This window comes from Squalius cephalus, assembly GCF_949319135.1.
Source record: "Squalius cephalus genome assembly, chromosome: 20".
Classification (NCBI taxonomy): domain Eukaryota; kingdom Metazoa; phylum Chordata; class Actinopteri; order Cypriniformes; family Leuciscidae; genus Squalius; species Squalius cephalus.
The window spans coordinates 20,601,840-20,622,359 of NC_137141.1; the positions used below are offsets into that span (position 1 = coordinate 20,601,840).

General features: G+C 36.6%; 1 protein-coding gene across 2 annotated transcripts in view; it reads left to right on the forward strand.

Moving 5' to 3' along the window:
• Positions 1–8,143: 8,143 nt before the first annotated feature.
• Positions 8,144–20,520, forward strand: part of stac (SH3 and cysteine rich domain) — a 30,086-nt gene continuing 17,709 nt past the window's right edge. The window contains exons 1-3 of one of the 2 annotated variants that reach the window (XM_079852768.1): positions 8,144–8,519; positions 13,508–13,862; positions 18,795–18,824. In XM_079852768.1, the coding sequence (XP_079708894.1) occupies positions 8,412–8,519; positions 13,508–13,862; positions 18,795–18,824 (493 nt within the window). In that variant the 5' untranslated portion in view covers positions 8,144–8,411. The remainder of the gene's footprint in view (positions 8,520–13,507; positions 13,863–18,794; positions 18,825–20,520) is intronic. The other variant, XM_079852769.1, reaches the window with a different exon arrangement.

Below are 20,520 nucleotides of genomic sequence, written 5' to 3' on the forward strand. Positions count from 1 at the left end.
TCACGACTAAAGTTTCTGTGGCGTAATCTGTAACCGATATTTAGATAAATGATGCACTTGGAGAAGTGATGTGAAGAACACGGTATAATTATTGTAATGGTGTAACTGAGACAGGGCACAATAGGATCTGAAAAGATCTATGAGAAATAAAAATCTATTGGTAAATTTGATGGAAATGTGTTTAGTTCCTTGACTGAAAGATTAGATCTATTTGACAAGTAATACTGATTTAAAGTCATGATAAAACAGAAGAAGCAACAGATCTTTTTTCTGTATTGTGAGGTGTAACAAATTATCTGAAAAGAACTATCAGTCGGTTGTGGATTTGATGAAGGCAGATCAGAATCCGAGCTTGCAGTCGATTTAAAGAGATGAAACAGACTAAATGATTAGAGAAGCCTGGCACGTCACCAGAGAAGTCTGTCATTTTCACTGGAAATTCACATTACGAGGTCCAAACATTTAAAAATAAAAAATAAACATAGGCCTGTAGATGAATAGTTCACAGTAGACCTATAACATCTATTTAGAAAATAGATAGAACTTTGTGTTTTTTTGATTAGATATGATTTCTTGATTTTATGTGTGCATTTTAATTTAGATTACTTTAACATAATAATAACAGTTCATTGGAAGTTTGCTGAGGCCCCTATAGTGGGCCCCAGACCCCTAGTTGAGAACCATTGTTTTAATGAATTATGGCTACAGGAATCCCAGAATCTAATCCATAGATGTAAACCATTCCTGATCAGCTTTATCCAACCTCTGTGCAGTTTATTTATCTGTAAACACTGAGAGCTGCACAATATTTGCAGGAAGCAAAACGCAACCAGTAATTACAGTCTAATTCTGAATGCATAATGTTTATGCAGTCATGCATGTGCCATGAGCTCACTATAATAAAACAGAAAGAACTTACACTCAGTCTAGGGGGATTCTGGTGTATTAGCAACATAACTTGTATCATCAAGTCAGAATACACTAAATCACCGTAGGGAGATCTTAATTATAATTTGTTTCGGTCAAGAATGCATTGTGGGCAACCCAAACTGCACAGGTGGTTTCAAGCTGTTGCATATGTGCATGGATGCAAGTTTGTGAATAAGCATCTGCCCAGAACATGTGTGTGTGACAGAAAGGATGTCCCTCTCGTAGACACACAGCACGCTGTTTTTAGCTCTAGTCTCATTAGTGATGGCCTGAACAAGCAGCAGTCTTAGGGGTTCATTGTGCGTCAGAGCACTGCTCACGCTCCCCAGACGGGAGGAAATATTATTCTTCACTCCCTGACTCAATGTACTGAACAGGAAATGATGTGCTTTATTAAGGTGCTTTGATGACACAAATGGCAAAATAAGTGAGAAGCAAACTATGCGGTTCGGGTTCAGCAGATCATGGATTTATATTTTAAAATGAATGCTGAGCTCCTAAAAGACTTGAGGTAAATTATGAACAATATGAAATACTTTACGTGAAACATGCAGGAATTGAGTGCAAACAGTGCCTGTCCACTTTTTCAGCAGCCTTTGTTCCAGAGGTTTCTTTCCCTTTCATTTCTTCCAGTGGGGATTAAAAAAAAAGAAGGTTGGTTAATTGGTTCATAGCTTAACCAACTACAAGGTGAATCACAACATTACAAACATTAATTGAAGCTAAAAGTATTTGAAAATCTGACAAAAAGGCTTTTATGAGGAAAAGAACTACAATCCCATGAAGCATTGTGAATGACAATCAAAATAAAAACATTGGATAAATATAAAACGATTGATTTAAAGATGTTGATTATGTATAGATACAATATATTTTAAATGTATTGCTATATATACATACACACACACACATAAGTATTCTAAGAGTAGGGTGCGATTGTTTTGGTGCACCTTGCTCGTTTGATTTCTCTGATTAATGGAGTTTTTTGCAGAATCATGGGTAATGTAGTTTCTCACAAGGAATTCAGCTGTTAAACATAATTATTTAAAAATATAGGTTGAAATAATGCAGGCCAACAGAAGCATTTGACATTGATTAACAACCTCATAAATGACAGTAGCTAGGTGTGTTAAAGGTTTACAATTTATCGTTAAAAACCAATTTCCCTATGGATAAAATGAATGGGATTATTTTGGAACCCAACTGTTGCACTCTATATTAGCTCTGATATGTAAGTGAGGGGTTCAGAGATCCAAAGGAGACTTGGGCCAGGGCGCAAACATCACAAGCCCATGTGTATCTGCAAACAAGTTTACATTTATATATATTAACCTGTACAAAGAGAAAAAAACACACACACAAAAAAAACACACAAACAGCATATTAGATGGCTGTTGTAAAAGCATTGAACTTTACCTGAAGAATCGGTTTGCAGTCATGACTCCCATCTCCCGTTCCTCCCATTCTCTTGCTCTCTTTCCTGCTGGGATGGATGCTTAAATCTCTCATTAGGGGGTGGTTTAATTGGTACTAATGCTCTGGAGAACTTCTCAGGAAATCCATTTAGCACATTCCCGAGTTTTCCTGCTGTTCTGTCTATCTAACAGCGGTAGAGAGGGCCATGTTCACCGTGTGGGCGTCTTGTTTTGGGTTCATATTTAGTTCAGTTTAACATCTAAGCTGTTTAATTTCATGCTCTTTGTGAAACAAACTGCTCACAAAACGTGCAGTGTCATTTTTTTCCTTAACCTCCTATAGTAATTTATGGAAGAGAATTTTTGACAATTTAATATTCAACAATTGCAGTAAGAAATCAGTGTATGTCCAAAGTGACAAGCCTTTTGATTATTTTGTATCCCTCGTACTGTTGTGGGTCAATGAGCCCAAAAGTCTAGCGCCCTCTGGTGGAGCCAGTAATATCTGCTATGTCTTCTGTCAGTCTTTCTCATTTGATCTCTCATCTACGCACTGGCTACACCTTCACCTGCTTTAGAGGATATGGTGTGTTGTATTGCGTGTTCAGTTTCTTTAATTGTGTGTTGGGGTTGTTTTGGTTTGTGTTTAGGTTTTTATTGTGCATTGAGGCCGTTGGATTGTGGTGGGCTTGTGTTGTAGAGATGTTTGAGGATGAGCAGTTGCTGTTTTTGCAGTATTGCTCTTTTTCTGGCTGTACCTTCAGATTTTTCACTTTCTTTAGTTTTTAATCTACTGTTTGAATGTGTTACCTGACTGGTGCTGTTAGCTGTTAATTTTATATATAGCCTACGTATATACATTTATTTTAAAGCTGAAGATGTAAACAAACTACTTTTTTTTCTAGCTGAAAATTGTTGCATAACACTGTATCAAACTGTTGCACACAGAACTTGCATTTTGTGGTCTGTTGGCATCTGGATATGCATGTGAAATTTGATCTTTATGTTTACCTTAAAATGTTCTTGTTTTCTGTTCTCTGCTTCGATGTAGTTTCATCCAGAAGTGTTTAGAGCAGACGCATGTCGACCTGTTTAATTTCTCTGCCCTGGTGAAAACGATTAGCGTAAAATGTCATTACTGCCACTGCCAGTGTGTGTGTGTGTGTGTGTGTGTGTGTGTGCGCGCGCGCGCGCGCGTGTGTTTTCTCTTGAGGGCATTTGAACAAATCTTGCAGCTTTTATGTTTGTGACTCCGTGATTCATGTGGAGCTTCGAATAGAACAGATGGAAAACCCCGAAAGCAGTTTCATCACACTCTTACGCTAAGAGTTTAAGATCTCCCTCTGTTTGTGTTTCAACAGTGGATGGAGAGATCAATGAGGCTGTGCAATGAACTGGCATGAAATACAAGTAAATGACCATAATTTGTATGTCACATTAAACTGATTTGAGGATGAGGAACATCAAGTATGATATTTAAGAGTGTGGATACTCATCAGACTAAGATACTGTACTGGGGCCGTATTCACAAAGAATTTTAAGGCTAAAAGTAGCTCCTAATTGGTGAATTTAGGAGCAACTCCTAAAAATAATGGGCGTGTCACTCCTAACTTTAGGACTCCTAATTTTTTTCACTAAGAGTAATTCACGAAGCATTTTAGCCCTAAAAGTAGCACCTAAGTCTGGGACAGCTTAAAAGAAGTCGAGAGGACTCCTAACTCACTAAGACCTATTCACAAACCGCTTTTGGTGGCATTTCACGTTGCGATGTTTTGAAATGCGTATGCGGCGGCTACAGGAGCTTCCAATCGCGAGGGAACAATTTTGATTGTAGGCATAACTAGGGATGCAATAACGCCACCAACAACAACCAAAACTAGGCTACTCATTGCATGTAAACTAATTGTAACGTATCATTGTTAATTAAATTAAAATGTTCTTCTCTTTGCAAACGTAGGCAGAGGCATATAGTGACAGATTAATTCAATAATGTTGCAAAGATATTGCATCAATCCATATGTTTCATTAGGCTACTAGGTTATTTGTTTAGCCTTACTCTTTATTCATTTAGGCTATTTATTCAGTTATTCATCATCTTCCGTCCTTCGCACTACTTGTGTAGCGCACGCATTCTCAGACCTGTCACCTGTCACTCATCATCGTAGGGGAGGTGTTTGGAATCATTTCCGCGTTGCAATCATCAGCCAATCAAAGTGGTCACTTCAGTCAAGCTCGTGCATGAGTAATGACGTCATCCATAGCAACGAAGACTCACTCTTAGTTTAGGAGTTGTCATTTTTCTTTACTAAGAGTAGGTCTGAAAGGCGTTGTGAATAACTTTTAAGAGAAAACTCCTAGCTAAAATCTTTTAGTGCGATTTAGGAGTACTCCTAGTGCTAAGATAAAATGCTTTGTGAATACGGCCCCAGATCCTCTCCTGTTTTATGATTCTGATGTCACACCTATGTGGGATTCCATTAAATATTCAGTGTCATGGATATCTCTCTCTCTCTCTCTCTCTCTCTCTCTCTCTCTCTCTCTCTCTCTCTCTCTCTCTCTCTCTCTCTCTGTTTGTTGAGTCATCTGATAAACAAGCAGCAAGCGCAATTACCTCAGTCCATTATTCACAAATGCTAAACTTAGCAGGGATCAGAGGTAAAACAGATGACAAAAAAAGATATTATTGAATCCATATATAACATGAGCCATAGTTATATTTAGAGACGGATCAACACTATTTTAAGGTAACCGCTCAGAAGGAAGTGCATGGATCTCAAAGCTGATATCTGATTGAATCTGAGCCATTTTATTTTCAAAGCAATGCCAAATCAGCCTCTGATCACTTTGTTGGTATAAGGCTCAAATGTTTGAGCAGTGATTTTATATGTCATATTGTAACCAACAGATTAAGCCTTATTTTAGATTGGGGAGGAATTTGCTGAAAGAAACTAAAGCGTGTTCACAGCTGATGATTCATTAGCTGAAAAGTAAATCATGATTCCCTGAGAAATGTTTGATTCTGGTTGAAGAAGTACTAGATATCCTCCTTCGCTAATTCTTGTGATTCTAGAATTGATCTGGTGTTATTGGCTATATGAAGGACTCTTATCTAATTAACACATAAAAAGGGAAATTGAAAATGTTATACCTCCTCTCATGAAAGATAAATTTGAAGCCCTAGTTTGATTGTTTTTTAGAGAATTACAAATCAGTTTATACAAATGTATCTGGCATAAGATATTTCAGATTTAACAGCAGTCAGATTAAGACTGATTAAAGTTTCAATTTCAAGAAGACGGTGATGCTGGTAAATACTTGTCAATGTGCGAGAACTTGAACTAATAGAGTAAAACCCTTCTGTCCTCTATAATTAAGACCCTGTTTTCCTTCCCCGTGGCCTTCAGTGCTCTTCTGCAGCTGGGGGTGAAAATTACAGCCTTTCCTCGCTCTCCTGCACAGCTCTCTTATTCTTCCTCTCATATAAATGAGATGCCATCTGTTGCCATCACAACTGAAGGATTTTTAAGAAAAAAATCTGATGCCACTATAATGCATTAAATTGGTAATTCTTTGCTTATTTTTTGGCCAAATCTGCAAATATAAATGATGGGATTAACTGGATTTGATTTCTAATGAATGAAAAGAGCAGAATGTTTGTGAGCCATGGCTCCAACAGCTCATAGGATATTGATGCAGAAGAATCGCACACATATGGTGAGACTAATTAAATAATGATGGGAATTAATCAGACCAACAACCTTGACAAAACAGAATGTGATGTGTTTTAAAAGATATTTACAATATGCAAAGCTCCTGGATGCTCCAAACAGTGTCAGTTGCTGGTATGGTCGGTGACCCTTTTAATGTATAGCCTACAGTAAAATCATATGGCATATACAGGTGCTGGTCATAAAATTAGAATATAATCAAAAAGTTGATTTATTTCAAGAATTCAACTTAACAGGTGAAACTAATATATTATATAGACTCATTACATGCAAAGTGAGATATTTCAAGCCTTTATTTGTTATAATTTTGATGATTATGGCTTACAGCTTATGAAACCCACAAAATCAAAATCCCAGAAAATTAGAATATTACATGAAATCACACAGTAATTACACAGTGATACCATGGTCATTGAACCAGGTTTTGGTTATTTTGGCAGTGTGGGCAGGTGCAAATCCTGCTGGAAAATGAAGGAAGCATGAAGTGCTCTGGAAATGTCCTGGTAGACGGCTGCGTTGACTCTGGATTTAATAAAGCACAGTGGACCAAAGTCCTCTTTTCTGATGAGAGCAAATTTTGCATCTCATTTGGAAACCAAGGTCCCAGAGTCTGGAGGAAGAATGGAGAGGCACACAATCCAAGATGCTTGAAGTCCAGTGTGAAGTTTCCACAGTCTGTGTTGGTTTGGGGAGCCATGTCATCGGCTGGTGTTGGTCCACTGTGCTGTCCACTCAACGCAGCCGTCTACCAGGACATTTCCAGAGCACTTCATGCTTCCTTCAGCAGACAAGCTTTATATGCTGACTTCATTTTCCAGCAGGATTTGCACCTGCCCACACTGCCAAAAGAACCAAAACCTGGTTCAATGACCATATCACTGTGTAATTACTGTGTGATTTCATGTAATATTCTAATTTTCTGGGATTTTGATTTCGTGGGTTTCATAAGCTGTAAGCCATAATCATCAAAATTATAACAAATAAAGGCTTGAAATATCTCACTTTGCATGTAATGAGTCTATATAATATATTAGTCTCACCTGTTAAGTTGAATTCCTGAAATAAATCAACTTTTTGATGATATTCTAATTTTATGACCAGCACCTGTACATCTATATTTTCTTTTCCATTAAATTCATGTTTTAATATTCTTAGTATCGTTTTTAAAACATTAATTAGCAGATTCTGCTTTTGTGCTGCCTTTGCAGTGCAAAGATGGCACATCTGTAGGTTTAAAAATATATTGACCCTTTTACATAGTCAATTTCTTTTCTGTCTTCCAAACATTTTGTACAAGTCTGTTCTGTATAGCTTTTGGGAGCCGAACGTCAACGTATAAAGTACTTTTAAAACACAACTTGAAATATATGGCCTAGGCTACATGTGTTAAAAAGTGAAAATGACATTTTGTTGATGAATATTTTTATTTTTATCGTTGTAACGCAAACTACTGTTGCTATCCTTAGGCAAATGGGAATTATATTCACGACTAGCAAATTCATCCTGCTTTAAAGAGCTTAAACATTTAAAGCGACAAACAACTGTAGCGCGTGCTTAGGCTGTAAATAGAGCTTTTTCGTATAGGCTACGTTGGTGTGGTTATAGTCATCTTTATAGCCAAGTTATCGTTCTTAGTGTGAATGGGCCTTTAGCCCACACATTTACTAATTTATATAACTTCTGTGCGTGCTGAAATGTTGTTCAAAACCCTGGGTAGAGTGTCCCTATTTGTATAGGCCTAAATAGAATAGGCTATCCTTTTTGACACCCCAAACATATGTTTTAATTCCTCTAATGCTTAAGCCTTAATTGGGGAGGCAGATCCTCCCCAAACCACCCATTAAGTGCACAGATAGTATTCATTCCAGGAATAGAAATAAACAGTAACACTAACTGTTAACACGGTTATTTTTAGACTCCAAATTTATGGATGAATGTGAAGATAAGAATAGAGGTGACAACAGCCAGTCTACTCAGAAAAAAAAAAAATCCTTCTAAAATAAGGATGGGAATGAATCAGATCTGAACTCCTCCCTTAGTCGGTTCTGATTGGCTAATCCACAGCCTGACAGCCAGATCAGTCAGTCTGCTGGATCTGGACCTGGACTACTGACTCTAATGAAGTGAGTGAGTTCATCTCGAGCGGACCGCGTCTCCACTATGCATTATACAAACTGATGGAAACTCGATAAACGCGTGCGATATTGTAGCCTACATTCAGACCATTTATTCTCAGCGCATTCGGCAGTTCACAACTTCCATCTCAACTCAACATGTAGAGCGCGCTGGCATCCAGACGTACCCGGCAGACTGGTGCTGTTTAACTGTTATTATCAACATGATTCCGCCAGCGAACATGATTCAGGAGGACACAATGGGCAAGGAGAACGAACGGGAGCACCGTGAGCCAAAGTCCCCCACATCCATCAGCCAACAGGAGTCAAAGGTTTGAAACACACATCTCATAACAACATCAGTCACAGCAAACCGACAGAGATTTATGTGTAGTGCGCAGTTTACGAGTCCTTTCACACTTTTACTGTCATTACAGAGACCGTCTGTTTTTGGACGCTATGTGTGTCAAACTTTGTATTCTTAATAATATTCATTCACTCGTCTGCTGCAAATGAAAGTATATCTACCACTTATCCTCGTGTTAATTGTGTAAATAAGCGTCAAATACAAAGAGTGACGTTAATCTTGTGAAACACTACTGGGGCGCGTGCTAACACACAGAATGGACGTTTTAAATTGTATGCATGAATTATGGTAGGCTACTTAAATGTAATTGTTCAGATAATTATTATGTCACCCCCATACCTCGCTTGCTCTCGTTTTATTTGAAACATTTGATTTCAAAATGGTAAACAAATAGGCTACGTTACATTTTAATTCAAAGCAAAATGGCAAAACAAATAGGTAGTAGGCTAAGCAAGGCTAACAAATGTTCAGATGATACAGTTTTGTAATTTAACATCCATTAACATGATAGCAAATATGAAGTCATAGATTAAATTTCACACAGAGTAATTTTCTTCATTTTCTCCCCTGAATCTTATTTGTAAAGTTCACCATGGCTGCATCCGAGATCGCATACTAGGCTACAATATAGTAGTAGGCGAAAAACAGCTATGTGACAAAATAAGTATGTATGTCCGAATTCACAGTAGGCAAAAGGTACCCGCATGACCTACTACTTCCTGTGAGATTCAAAAGTGTGCATATGATGAACACTTTCCCATGAGGCCACAGGAGAGGATTTGTGAATGGCAGTGAAGCGAAGTAACTGATGCTGATAGGTCACTTGATAATGACAGCATGGTGAATGTAGTACGTCCAGATTACACCCATACTACACACACTCATACTATATAGAACATACTTTTTAGCGGCTATGTTGTAATTATTTGTTCAAAATATGTACCTACTCAAGAGAGTAGGCAATGTGATTTTGGACGCAGCCCATGTGTTACGACATTCCTCAGTCTCTCATACAGTCAATTTTTGGTGAGGTGTTCACCTATCCTATGAAAGAAGAATAAATATTTGATTCAAATGATAATTTTATAAAATATATTATTAATACTAAGCATCTGCTGCTTTGTGTTTACCAATAACACTGTGCACATTTCTAAAATAATTCTAATTATTAAACAACCCCATAGTCTGGCAACATCCGTAATATGATATTGTTTGTATGCAGAAGCTAAAGTTAGCTTTTCAAGGGGAATTTGGGGATATGGCTGTATTTTCTGTATACGGCTTTTGCATTATCTTGATGTCTATCTGTTATGTATGATTTAAGATGAGGTTGTAGTTGGTGGTATTTTGTCACATTGGCCCTGAGTTTGAGCTCATATGTTTTTCTGGGTCATCTGTGGCCCTGAGTTCTACATTCATCCCGGAAATGTTGGACAGGTCACTGTGCTTCTAAAGCTCAATGCCAGTTGCGAATTTTGCATATTGTCTTTGAATCAGTAGAGATAAGTCCTGAAAGATAGTTGTGCTTTAATTATTTATGTATAGTTATTCAGAAACTAATTTATTATTTAGATTACTTTGTGTCATTTCCCTTCTCTCCATAAATGCTGTTTGAGCGTCTGAGTGTAAATGTTTTAAAGTTGTACATTAATCACTGAATTATGGAGTTAAATGTTTTCTTCACTGAAGAGTCTTGAGGGATTTGTATTTCCTGTACAGTGCTGTTACTTTGAGCACTTACAATTTGATGTTATTTACTGAAGTCCTGTTGAAGTGTTTTAAAAGGAAAATTATTTTTGAAATAGACAAAATCTGAAACCACATTATATTTGATTTATTACTAAAGGCTAGTTTTCATATAAGTTATTTTGGGCGTCCATATAAAATACACTGAAGAATATGTAAAATCAAGAATGTAATAGTCTGCTAAAGGAATATGACTCATTAGTGGTTAATGGGAGACTTTAATGCAAAATGAATACATATATTCATAACTTTTCACAGATTTCCAAGAAGCAAAAGGCTTTTAGTGAGAAGTGAGACCATCCTACAGGGTTTTACATCCCTTGTTTGAACCCGGTTATAGAGTAATAATGACTTCTAGAGGAACTTGGTTATAATAATCATAACATTTCTTCAGTTTCAGGGCTTTTATTTGCTAATCTATCAAGCATTTCATCTGAATTGCTGAACCAAGATCCGGTTATTTCTGTCCCTATTAACATATTCATGAGCACATGGCACCTTGAATGGATCCAGGAACACCTTTTATGACTAAAACCCAAAGTGAATTATAATCTCTATGTGTTTCTGTTCTATACTTTGTGTCTGATTGCTTTGTTTTTATTTGTGTTTGATAAGATGAAAATGTATTACAAGTAAATCAGGCCTAAAAACAAAACACCATAATCTTGTTCCAAAAAAATACCTGACTTCCACCTTAATCAGCTCCATCTTTCAGAGTTGTCCTTCAGGGTAGAGCAGGACGAACATTTGGTGCTGACAGCAGCAGAATTAATTCCTAATCGATGTAGAAGTTTTGTGATTTTCTTGAAGTACTGGCCATTATTTTTGGAAGAGACACATTCATTGGATTTTAAATTCTTCATATCCTATGTGAAATTTCTTTAAATTATCTGGTTGCTCTAATGATCATATTTTAGGTTACATTTCCCTCATTAACCATTTTAATCAGTGCAAAAGACTGGGGTAATCATCTATTGAGATTTCTAATGCTTAATTTCTAATGTGAGGAACCTAGCCTCAAAAGCTTGAAATAAAGACCCAGACATGTACATTTGTCAGCAGTAGTCTCAGGCATGATTGATTTTTTTCACTGCCAGGCAAAGTGTAACTTGAACTAAGGCATTTTTGGTTTTCTTGATAGACTGTTGTTTACAGTTTATTCTGTCACAAAGCAAGTGCCTTGTAAATGTCAGGAAGTACTTATAACAAATGTTTTACCAACAGCACTTGCAATTTTATAATTGATTTGATGCAATTTACAGGGATTTCAGGTGAAAAGCTGCTTGTAAGTGACATTGTCTGTAAGTTGACAGTGAACTATGAGCGATGATGGACAGAAGCGGCAAGTCGGGACTCGGGACTAATCGATCTATCACTCTCTGTTGGGCATTAGAGATCAATATAGGTCTCCATCATCATCATCATACACAGGCATGCAGCTCACTAAATACACAGCACTGATTCTCTGTTCTGATTGGTGGAAACATAACGTAAGAGGATTGTCCAAATGGGCCATATCTCTCTCTCTCTCACACACATTTACGTACATGCATATAAACAAACATACACACTTAGGGTTCAGCAATAAGGATGGCCTGATGGCAAAGGGCTTTTTTTTCTTTGAGCCAGCAGATAGAACAGTCACTTGCTTGATCATTAGTTCTGTTGATCTTGTACTGTAAATGTGTTTATATGCCTTGCAAAATAAACAGAAAGCTTTCTGATGGAATTGCTCTCTGTTCTGGAATTGCAGAATTGACTTCAAAGCATCAGTTAAAAACCAAAAATGATAAACCAGTCATATAATAATTTGCATTATATGTCATTGTTTTCCAGCAAACGTATGTTTGTGAATGTAAAGCTATATTGGAGCTATAAATTATGTGCAGTATAATTTCAGTTAGCCTATTACTGCAAATAAAATAAAAAAGTGGTTTATATATATATATATATATATAAATATAAAATTCAAATACGTTTTACAATTACAATTCAAATCCCTTTCCTTTACCCTTAATGTTTCATTGAACAAGCATGTTTTTCATGCTTGTTCAATGAAACATTAACAATTATTACACATGCACCTGTGGAACAGTCCTGAAGACACTAACAGTTTTACTGGCAGATTTTTAGTCACAATGAAATCAAAATTGACACTTACGGAATGTTGCAGGGCTTATTAGAAATTATTTATCAGTACATATATTTTTTAAAATGAATATGCTCTTGTAACCTTTAATTAGAAAACGTTAACCTCCCCTCCCCCTCGAAATGCTGTCTGTTCTCTTCATGATGTGTTTCTCTGCGGAGTGTGGGCTAAATATCCTCCACAACTGAATTGACTGCAAACTGGCATAAGGATCTTTGTCCATATAGTTAGCAACGCTCAACTTCCACAATCCAATCAAATCCCTCCCTACATTTTTCTCATTCCAGAAGCCATTTCACTCAGATATACATCACAATAGGGATGAAAAGACTATCGCACCTTCAATTTCATGCCGACTTTAAACTACTAAACTGGTCTCCCCAATCCTAAATATGTGGCTATAGCCTTGTGGCTATAGTTTTTTTGTGTCCCATTTATCACTTTGTTCATATATTGGTAATATTTGAGGAGTTATAGAAAGTAAAGCTAAAACATATGTAAGTTTTGTTAAGTCTGTTAAGATGTATGACTACTCTTGTCTAACCATTTTTATTGAGAATTGAAATGCGTTCCTGTGCACAGTACTTTGGAAGTAGTGCAGGTTGGTGTGTCCTAGAGGACATTTTTAGTAGGCAAAGATAATCCTGGTGGGTGTTGTCAGCTAATTTAGAGGGCTGTCAGGTATGACTGATATCATGGGTAATGTGCAACGCACAAAGAGGTTACATACCAAGAGACATGACAGCCCATCTTTCTCTACTTTGTCTTTTTTTTTTCTTTTTTTCCTTTAAGCTCAGAGAGTTACATGAACATAAATAATCTGTAATTTTAGCCTTGTTGAGGTTGGGTTAACACATGATGTCTGGAGAGATCATGTAATCATCTGGAGGTTGTTTCAGGGAGAATGCCCTCATTTGACACCAGAAATTACCCACTCACAGAGTTTAATGTTTTGGGGGCTGTTTACGCCATATGGAGTTGAGCATTTATCTAAATCAGATGCTAAAAGATGCTTCTTCTTTTTCTTTTTTTTTTACTCTGTTTTGTGTTTATTTCAGCTGCAGAGGCTAAAGCGTTCACTGTCCTTCAAGACCAAGAGTTTTCGCAGCAAAAGCGCTGATAATTTTTTCCAACGGCCGATCGAGGATGTGAAGTTTCAAACCGAACTGCTCTCGGATGTCAGCAGCAGCACAGGTCATCTGAGCACCATCGGTATGTCCGTCTCAGCCTCCCCAGCGATGTCCCTTTCTCCACCACCCCCTCCGCTGCCCACCGTCATCCCGGGCAACCTACCCATCACAATCTGTTCTCCATCCCGTGCCCCCCGCCAGACGGACTCCAATGCTCACACCTTTCTAGAGCACATCTTCAAGAAGCCACAATTCTGTGACATCTGCAACCACATGATTGTAGGTAAGAGGATGTGTTTTATCTCTATATACCGATGACAGGCTCAAGAGTCTCATTAAACAGGAAACGCACAAACAAAGCTGTGCTTGTTTAGAAAGAGGAGCATATTTTGATCCCTAACATAATGATTTTAGATTAGAGGACTGAATGCATAATCCAGAATATTGCATTACCCATCTGTTGTCTGGCCACCAGACGGCAGACACTAATGTTTTGTTACTTTGGACGACGCCAACACACAATGATTTGGCCATTTAGAGAACAGTGAACATTGATAGAGTGGCACAACATAATGAGTTAAAGACTCCATGTGATACAAATTGAATTTTTGTGTCTATTAGTCATTGTCTAATAGTTTTAAGGTCATATGCGAGTGCTCTTTTGAAAGCTTCAAATCTTGTAGCACTGCTCAAAGGTTTAGGGTCGGTAAGATTTTTTTTTAATGCTTTTGAAAAAAGTCCCTTATGCTTACCAAGGCTACATTTATTTAAAAAAAAAAAAAACAGTAAAACAGTAATATTGTGAAATATTGTTACAATTTACAATGACATATTTTTACACAGTTTTCTATGTTAAAATATTTAAATATTCAGCAGCCATTACTCCAGTATTTTTTATTATTATTATTATCAATGCTGAAAACAGTTATGCTGCTTAATATTTTTTTGTGGAAACAAAATAATTTTTTTCAGGATTCTTTGAGGAATAGTAAGTTATTTGTATTTATTTAGTATTTATTTGAACTTTTTTTCTAGTATTTATTTGAACTAATTTAAAACTGTGTAAATGTCTTTGCTGTCACTTTTGACCAGTTTAATTCATCTTTGCTGAATTAAAATATTAATTTAAACCAAACTTATAAGTAATATATTATTGCAAAACATGTTTCTGCAGGGCTGTGGCTATTTACAGTGCTATGCATAAGTTTAGACACCCATGCTAAAGTTGACTAAAAAGAGGAATAAAAAATCATCTTAAAATAGCCCCACATCATCACATAGCCTTCACCATACCTAGAGACTGGCATGGAGTACTTTCCATAAGATCATCTCTCAATGCAAATCAAACCAGCTATTAGGCTAACTGAAATAAAACCATGCCAATCTCTAGGTATGGTGAAGGCTATGTGATGATGTGGGGCTATTTTAATTCCAAAGGCCAAGGGAACTTTATCAGGATGCACAGTATCCTGAATCCATGAAGTAACTGGCCTTTAAAAATAAAAATCTGCCTGCCTCTATGGGAATTTAACATAGGGGTGTCTAGACACCTGTATTTTAAGGAAGAACATTTATTTATTTACGATACATTATTCATTCACAAAGAAAATTGGTGTCCTTAAAGGTTGGATTTTTCCTATTTTTTTTTAATTAAGGCATTAAGTTCAATTTCCAAAAGATGATTTTTTATTCCCCTTTTTAGTCAACTTTAGCATGGGTGTCTAAACTTATGTATAGCACTGTAAACAAAAAGGATGAGTCCCACCCAAATATCTTGGTTTAATAGAAGTTCATCAAAATAGGACAGAGAAGTGGCTTCATATGAGGTCTTTAAGGCCCTCAACACTTCCCTAATTAAGCCAATGTGTTTTTACTTTTTTGTTTCCAAATTGTATTTTTACTGTTGGAAAGGGCAGTAAGACAAAATTAAGTCACATTGAGGTGTTTTACAGCCAGTTCGAAGTTTCATGCCCCATATTTATGCACCTGTCCAAACTGGATTTGCTTGTCTATATCATGTAAATTACTAAGTTGATTCAGTTTTAAACATTGATGTGGTTTTAAGATAAAGATCTCTACTTGTGTGTGGTGTTTAAAAGCATATGTGCTCAGCTAAGCCTGCACTAGGGTATTTGTGGGGTTATCCTAATAGAAGACAACAAGGGGTTGTGGCTCAGCTTTCAATTTGTGTGTGTGTGTGTGTGGTGAGGCGGACAGATGTCCACCTGTTTGAAAAGAAATAGTTATTTATTCCACTGCACAACGGGTGAACAGAACAGACACACACACACATTTTTGGAATATATTTATTTACTGAAATATGTATATCACACACACACACACACACACACACACACACACACACATATATATATATATATATATTGTATATTTGAATACGTATTAAATAGTGTTTTGAGTTTTTGTATGTGAATTTGCAGTGTGTGTATGAGAGAGAGAGAGAGAAAGGGAGAGGACAAGTGTGTCTTGTCTGGTTGTGGCTGGCATATGGATCTGTCAGGCCTCATCACTTCTTTAGCTCACTAACACTCACTCAGAAGAGCACACTAATGAGGGCAGGGCTCCAAATCCGGTCCTGGCACATCCTCATGAAAAGGACATCATGAGGCCAAATGATGCATGTTAAATCTTTGTAGTAAATGTAGAGAAACCTGAGCTTGCGCAGTACTAGATGAGGGATGATCTGTCGGTTCATTATCCTACAGCATTCTGATTACTGCCATGCAGGAAGGTGAATTTTATGAAATCTCACCAGCTGTTTGGAAAAAATAGCGAGTGGAGGCGGGTATAGTTCTTCTGCTTGTGTGTCAAGTCTCAATTTCCTTCTGTGACTAATGGGTCATTACTAAATAACTAACCGTGAAATCTCCACATGTGGATTGGGTATCAGGATACCTGTGTGTGACCTGAATCTCCACAGGTAGACACCTGTTTACTTGTGTTTGACCCAAATCTCTACAGGTTGATTAAATATGAGCCCACATGTCACTGACCCAAATCTCAGCATTTGGATCAGATATCAGGACACTGCAATTAATTGGGGTTCAGCATCACATTCCTTAGTTTTCCATGGTTATTGGTGTTAGCCAATGGCATGGTGAATGGGGTATTTGAGCTTGAGATACAGAGACCTGACCTGTTGCTAAGCTGTTTAGTTCCTATTTTTTTCTTGTTAAACAGTACACCTTGATTAAATAGTATTTATTTATTTGTGTGTGTGTGTGATTAACTTTGGCCACATTCATGACACAGTTTTTAGTTATTGCCATCATCATCATCATCATCATTTTTTATTATTCACTTTGTGTAGGTTTCATTGTTTTACTGTATTGTTTTACTATATTTTTACTTTATTGTTTTATTGATTTTGTTCTCAGACCCAGACTTTCAATCTTAAACTATGAAAATCCATCATAAAATATTAATTATTTAGTTTAACAGTGAAATAAACATAAACCATTTCGATATTTATTTTGTGAAAATTGTTTATAGCCTATAAACTTTTTTTTTTTTTTTTAAATCACACCACAACCAACAATTTTGCCCCTTTTTAGTTAGGGGATTCATTTAGTTTCATTTCATTGGGGATCATTTCCAATTAAGCTGTAATTTTGGTCAATTATTCAAAAAAGTATTTTACAAAAATAAATGACATTCTGGTTGCATATATTTTCACTGTTGGACATTGTTAGTAGACATATTAAGTAGTGTGGCTGTGCAAAGTGTGTCTTTTCTTAAAGGCCAAAATGGAAGAAACACCCACTAAACACCCACTCAGCTCTGTGGGTAAAGAAATGCTTTAATGGCCAGCTGTGCAGCTGTAAAGATATTTACTGACCATAAACTGATTGCGTATTTCTTTCAGAACAAGATTTTAACAAGTGTATTCTGTGTTAATAATTCTAGATATTGAGTTTATTGCAAAATGTCAGTCAGCAATTTACAAAGCAGTTTCTGGATCGGAGAGCAACACGTTTTTCATGGTGATGTTCTCTCATGTTTGGATGGAGCAGAGGCATCTATTTCTGAAGACACAGAAACCATGCTGCATATCAAAGTATAAAAAGAGGCTTAGCATATTGGGAATATGGTTGGCTGTCTGTGTGGGTGGATTCCCATTCCATTGGGCAACTGATGACATTAACAACATTGAAATTAAGTCCACATAACATCTCATGCAGCTTTTGCAAGTGCTGTTGAATTGAAATCATTTTCAAGTCCTAAAATAAAGAGTAAACATTTAACGACTTCGAAAAAACATTCGAATATCTCTTTCAGGCATTTTATCGAAGCCTGGCCTGAACTAGATCTCACTTTAAAAAGTGTTTCTAGGCCGTTTACATTATGAAGAATTTCATGGTAATTGTTCTGCCCAGTTTCATCTCTCGACCCCAGCAAAAAATACTCAACACATAAATACCCAACCATTAAACACATTAAAGATGCATTAAAGATTTTTTTCCGACGCTGAAGATCAGCTCAGGGATGCATGAGAGAGTCTGGACCGAGCATGTGATGTTTGATTAATCGATGGATAGCTGGAAGCAGTTTGTTGTAGCAGGCAGGGGCAAATGAGCCCTGTGACAGAGTCATTCTCACAACAGCGGGACCTGATGTTTTCACCCTATTAATCATTTCACATTCATATTTTTTTTATAACACAATTTTCAGTTATCATTTTAAATCTTAAAGCCACTCTTTTCTACTTTTTTGATCTTGTGTAGTTAAATGAATAGTTCAGCTAAAAAAATGAGAATTGTCATCATTTATTCATTTTTTTCAAACATGTTTTCTGCCAAACACAAAAGATGTCCCCCCCCCCCCCATACAATAAAAGTAATTGTGGTCAAATATTCTTTTGGACCCCATTGACTTTCATTGTATGGACAAAAAAAAACAGATTTAAAAAAAAAAAAAAAATTCTCCTCTTCTGAAAGAAAGTCATACAGGTTTGAAACGACATGAGGGTGATTAAATGATGACAGGATTTTCATTTTTTGGTGAACTAGTGCTTTAAGGCTATTACATTGCGTCGTTCAGAGAGACTTTTTTTGTTTTAAAAATCAACATATGCGAACCTCGAATGAGCTGTAAATAATGTCATGTTGGCTTATATGTCCACAATTAAATTTTTTATGATACATGGAATAATTGTAATGCAAGAGGGATTCTCTCCTGTAATTTTTTTTTTTAGCTTGCCAAGGGGGAGCAGGCAAGGTGTTCGGTAAGTCTGTTCTGTTTGATGATGAATTGAACTCTTTAGAAGCCGAATCAAAATAAGATAACCCCCTTCACCCTCCCCCACCCTCTCCCTGCTTCTGCACTCATAATGACTTGTTCAGCACTCTCAGGAAATGTATATGATGAAGTAGCTCCTCAATGCTTAATAGAATTTTTCACTAGAGCGGTCAATATCAAGCCCCGGGGGATTGAGGGGTTTGTTTTTGAATGTTATTTCTTGTTACTGCCAAAAGAATATAGATTAAGTTATTCTGTGTGTGCTGTTATTTTCCAGAGCTTTGCTATGCATGCTGTTATATATATTTATTACATGGCTTGGTTGAATTCCAATGTAGAATGCGGTGTGTTATTTCTTGATAACAGACCGCTGCAAAGTATAACACACCGTTGCCATGAAAAACAGAGCGTTGCTATGGACGCAGGATTCTAACCGTAGAGACGGAACGGACTATTTTCTTTAGCGGAAGCAATACAATCGTTTTTAAATCAATAAACACCTTTTTAAATCAATATTTTGTGTCAAATTATTGATTTATTTGGTGGGTAGCCATGTAATAAGCGAGATAATGTAGAGCGAGGCAGTTGTTATAGCGAATACAACCCCTTCAGGCTGATTCAAGATCAGTCCCGATCAGCCTGTCGGGGTTGTATTCGCTATAACAACCGCCTCGCTCTACATTATCCCTTACATATATAACAAGAATAACTTGTCATAAACATAAACTGAGAGAAGTAGCTCCAGCTACAATGTTTTTCCACAAGACGCATGCAGTTTTGTTTATTAACCGCTAAAAGTTATATAGTGTATGTACCTTTAAAGTTAATGAAGACAGCTATTGTGTGTGCTGCTGAGATATAGTATACAACTGGAAGAGACAGAGATTTTTACTAATAGGTGATTTTATTCTCAAGCTCACTCTTGGGAAGCAGCTGGAAAGACTAATGACTTTAACACACTTTTTTTTCAGTAATTAGTATTCATTGTCTCACCGCAATAAAATATTTGATTGCACTTTTTTAATTTCTGTAAGCAATTAGGCCTTATTAATTCTTCATTACCTAAAGATCATCAATTAAGCATGCATTAAAGTGATCATAATTTGTATTGGGAACGAGCTGATTTTCTTTGGGTAATAAAACATTCAGCTTGGATTAAAGGATTTAATTATTATTTTATGGCTCAAGAGTGTTGTTACTGGAAAAAGCAGAGAATGGATGTTGTAACATGCTGTCCCTTGGTGAATTTATTTATCATTTTGTTTACATTTTGAATGCAGCTTCAGAGTTTTACTGCTTACACATAATGACTTTTGAGTAGATTTACATTCCCTGCTTTCAAATGAATAAAAATGTTGTGTACAAATTTTGATAGCAGGCAAAGCACACATGCATAGCTGCTTCTTCCTTCCTCATCCCTCCTCTAAGTCCATCCATAAAACGTCTAAATCAATAAAACTTTGTCTCTAAATACATGTCCTGCACAGCAGGTGTGGTGATATCAAATGCTGAAACTGAGCAAATAGAAGTGCAGGATTAAGGATTCCTGTTAGATAAGAAGAGTGCTGTTTTATTAGATAGCTTCTTGTACATGCGTTCTGAAACTTTACGCTTGTCTATTGTTTGTCTTCTGCTGTCTCTGTTAAGCTTAGCAACCTGCATTTTCCAGTACTACTAATAAG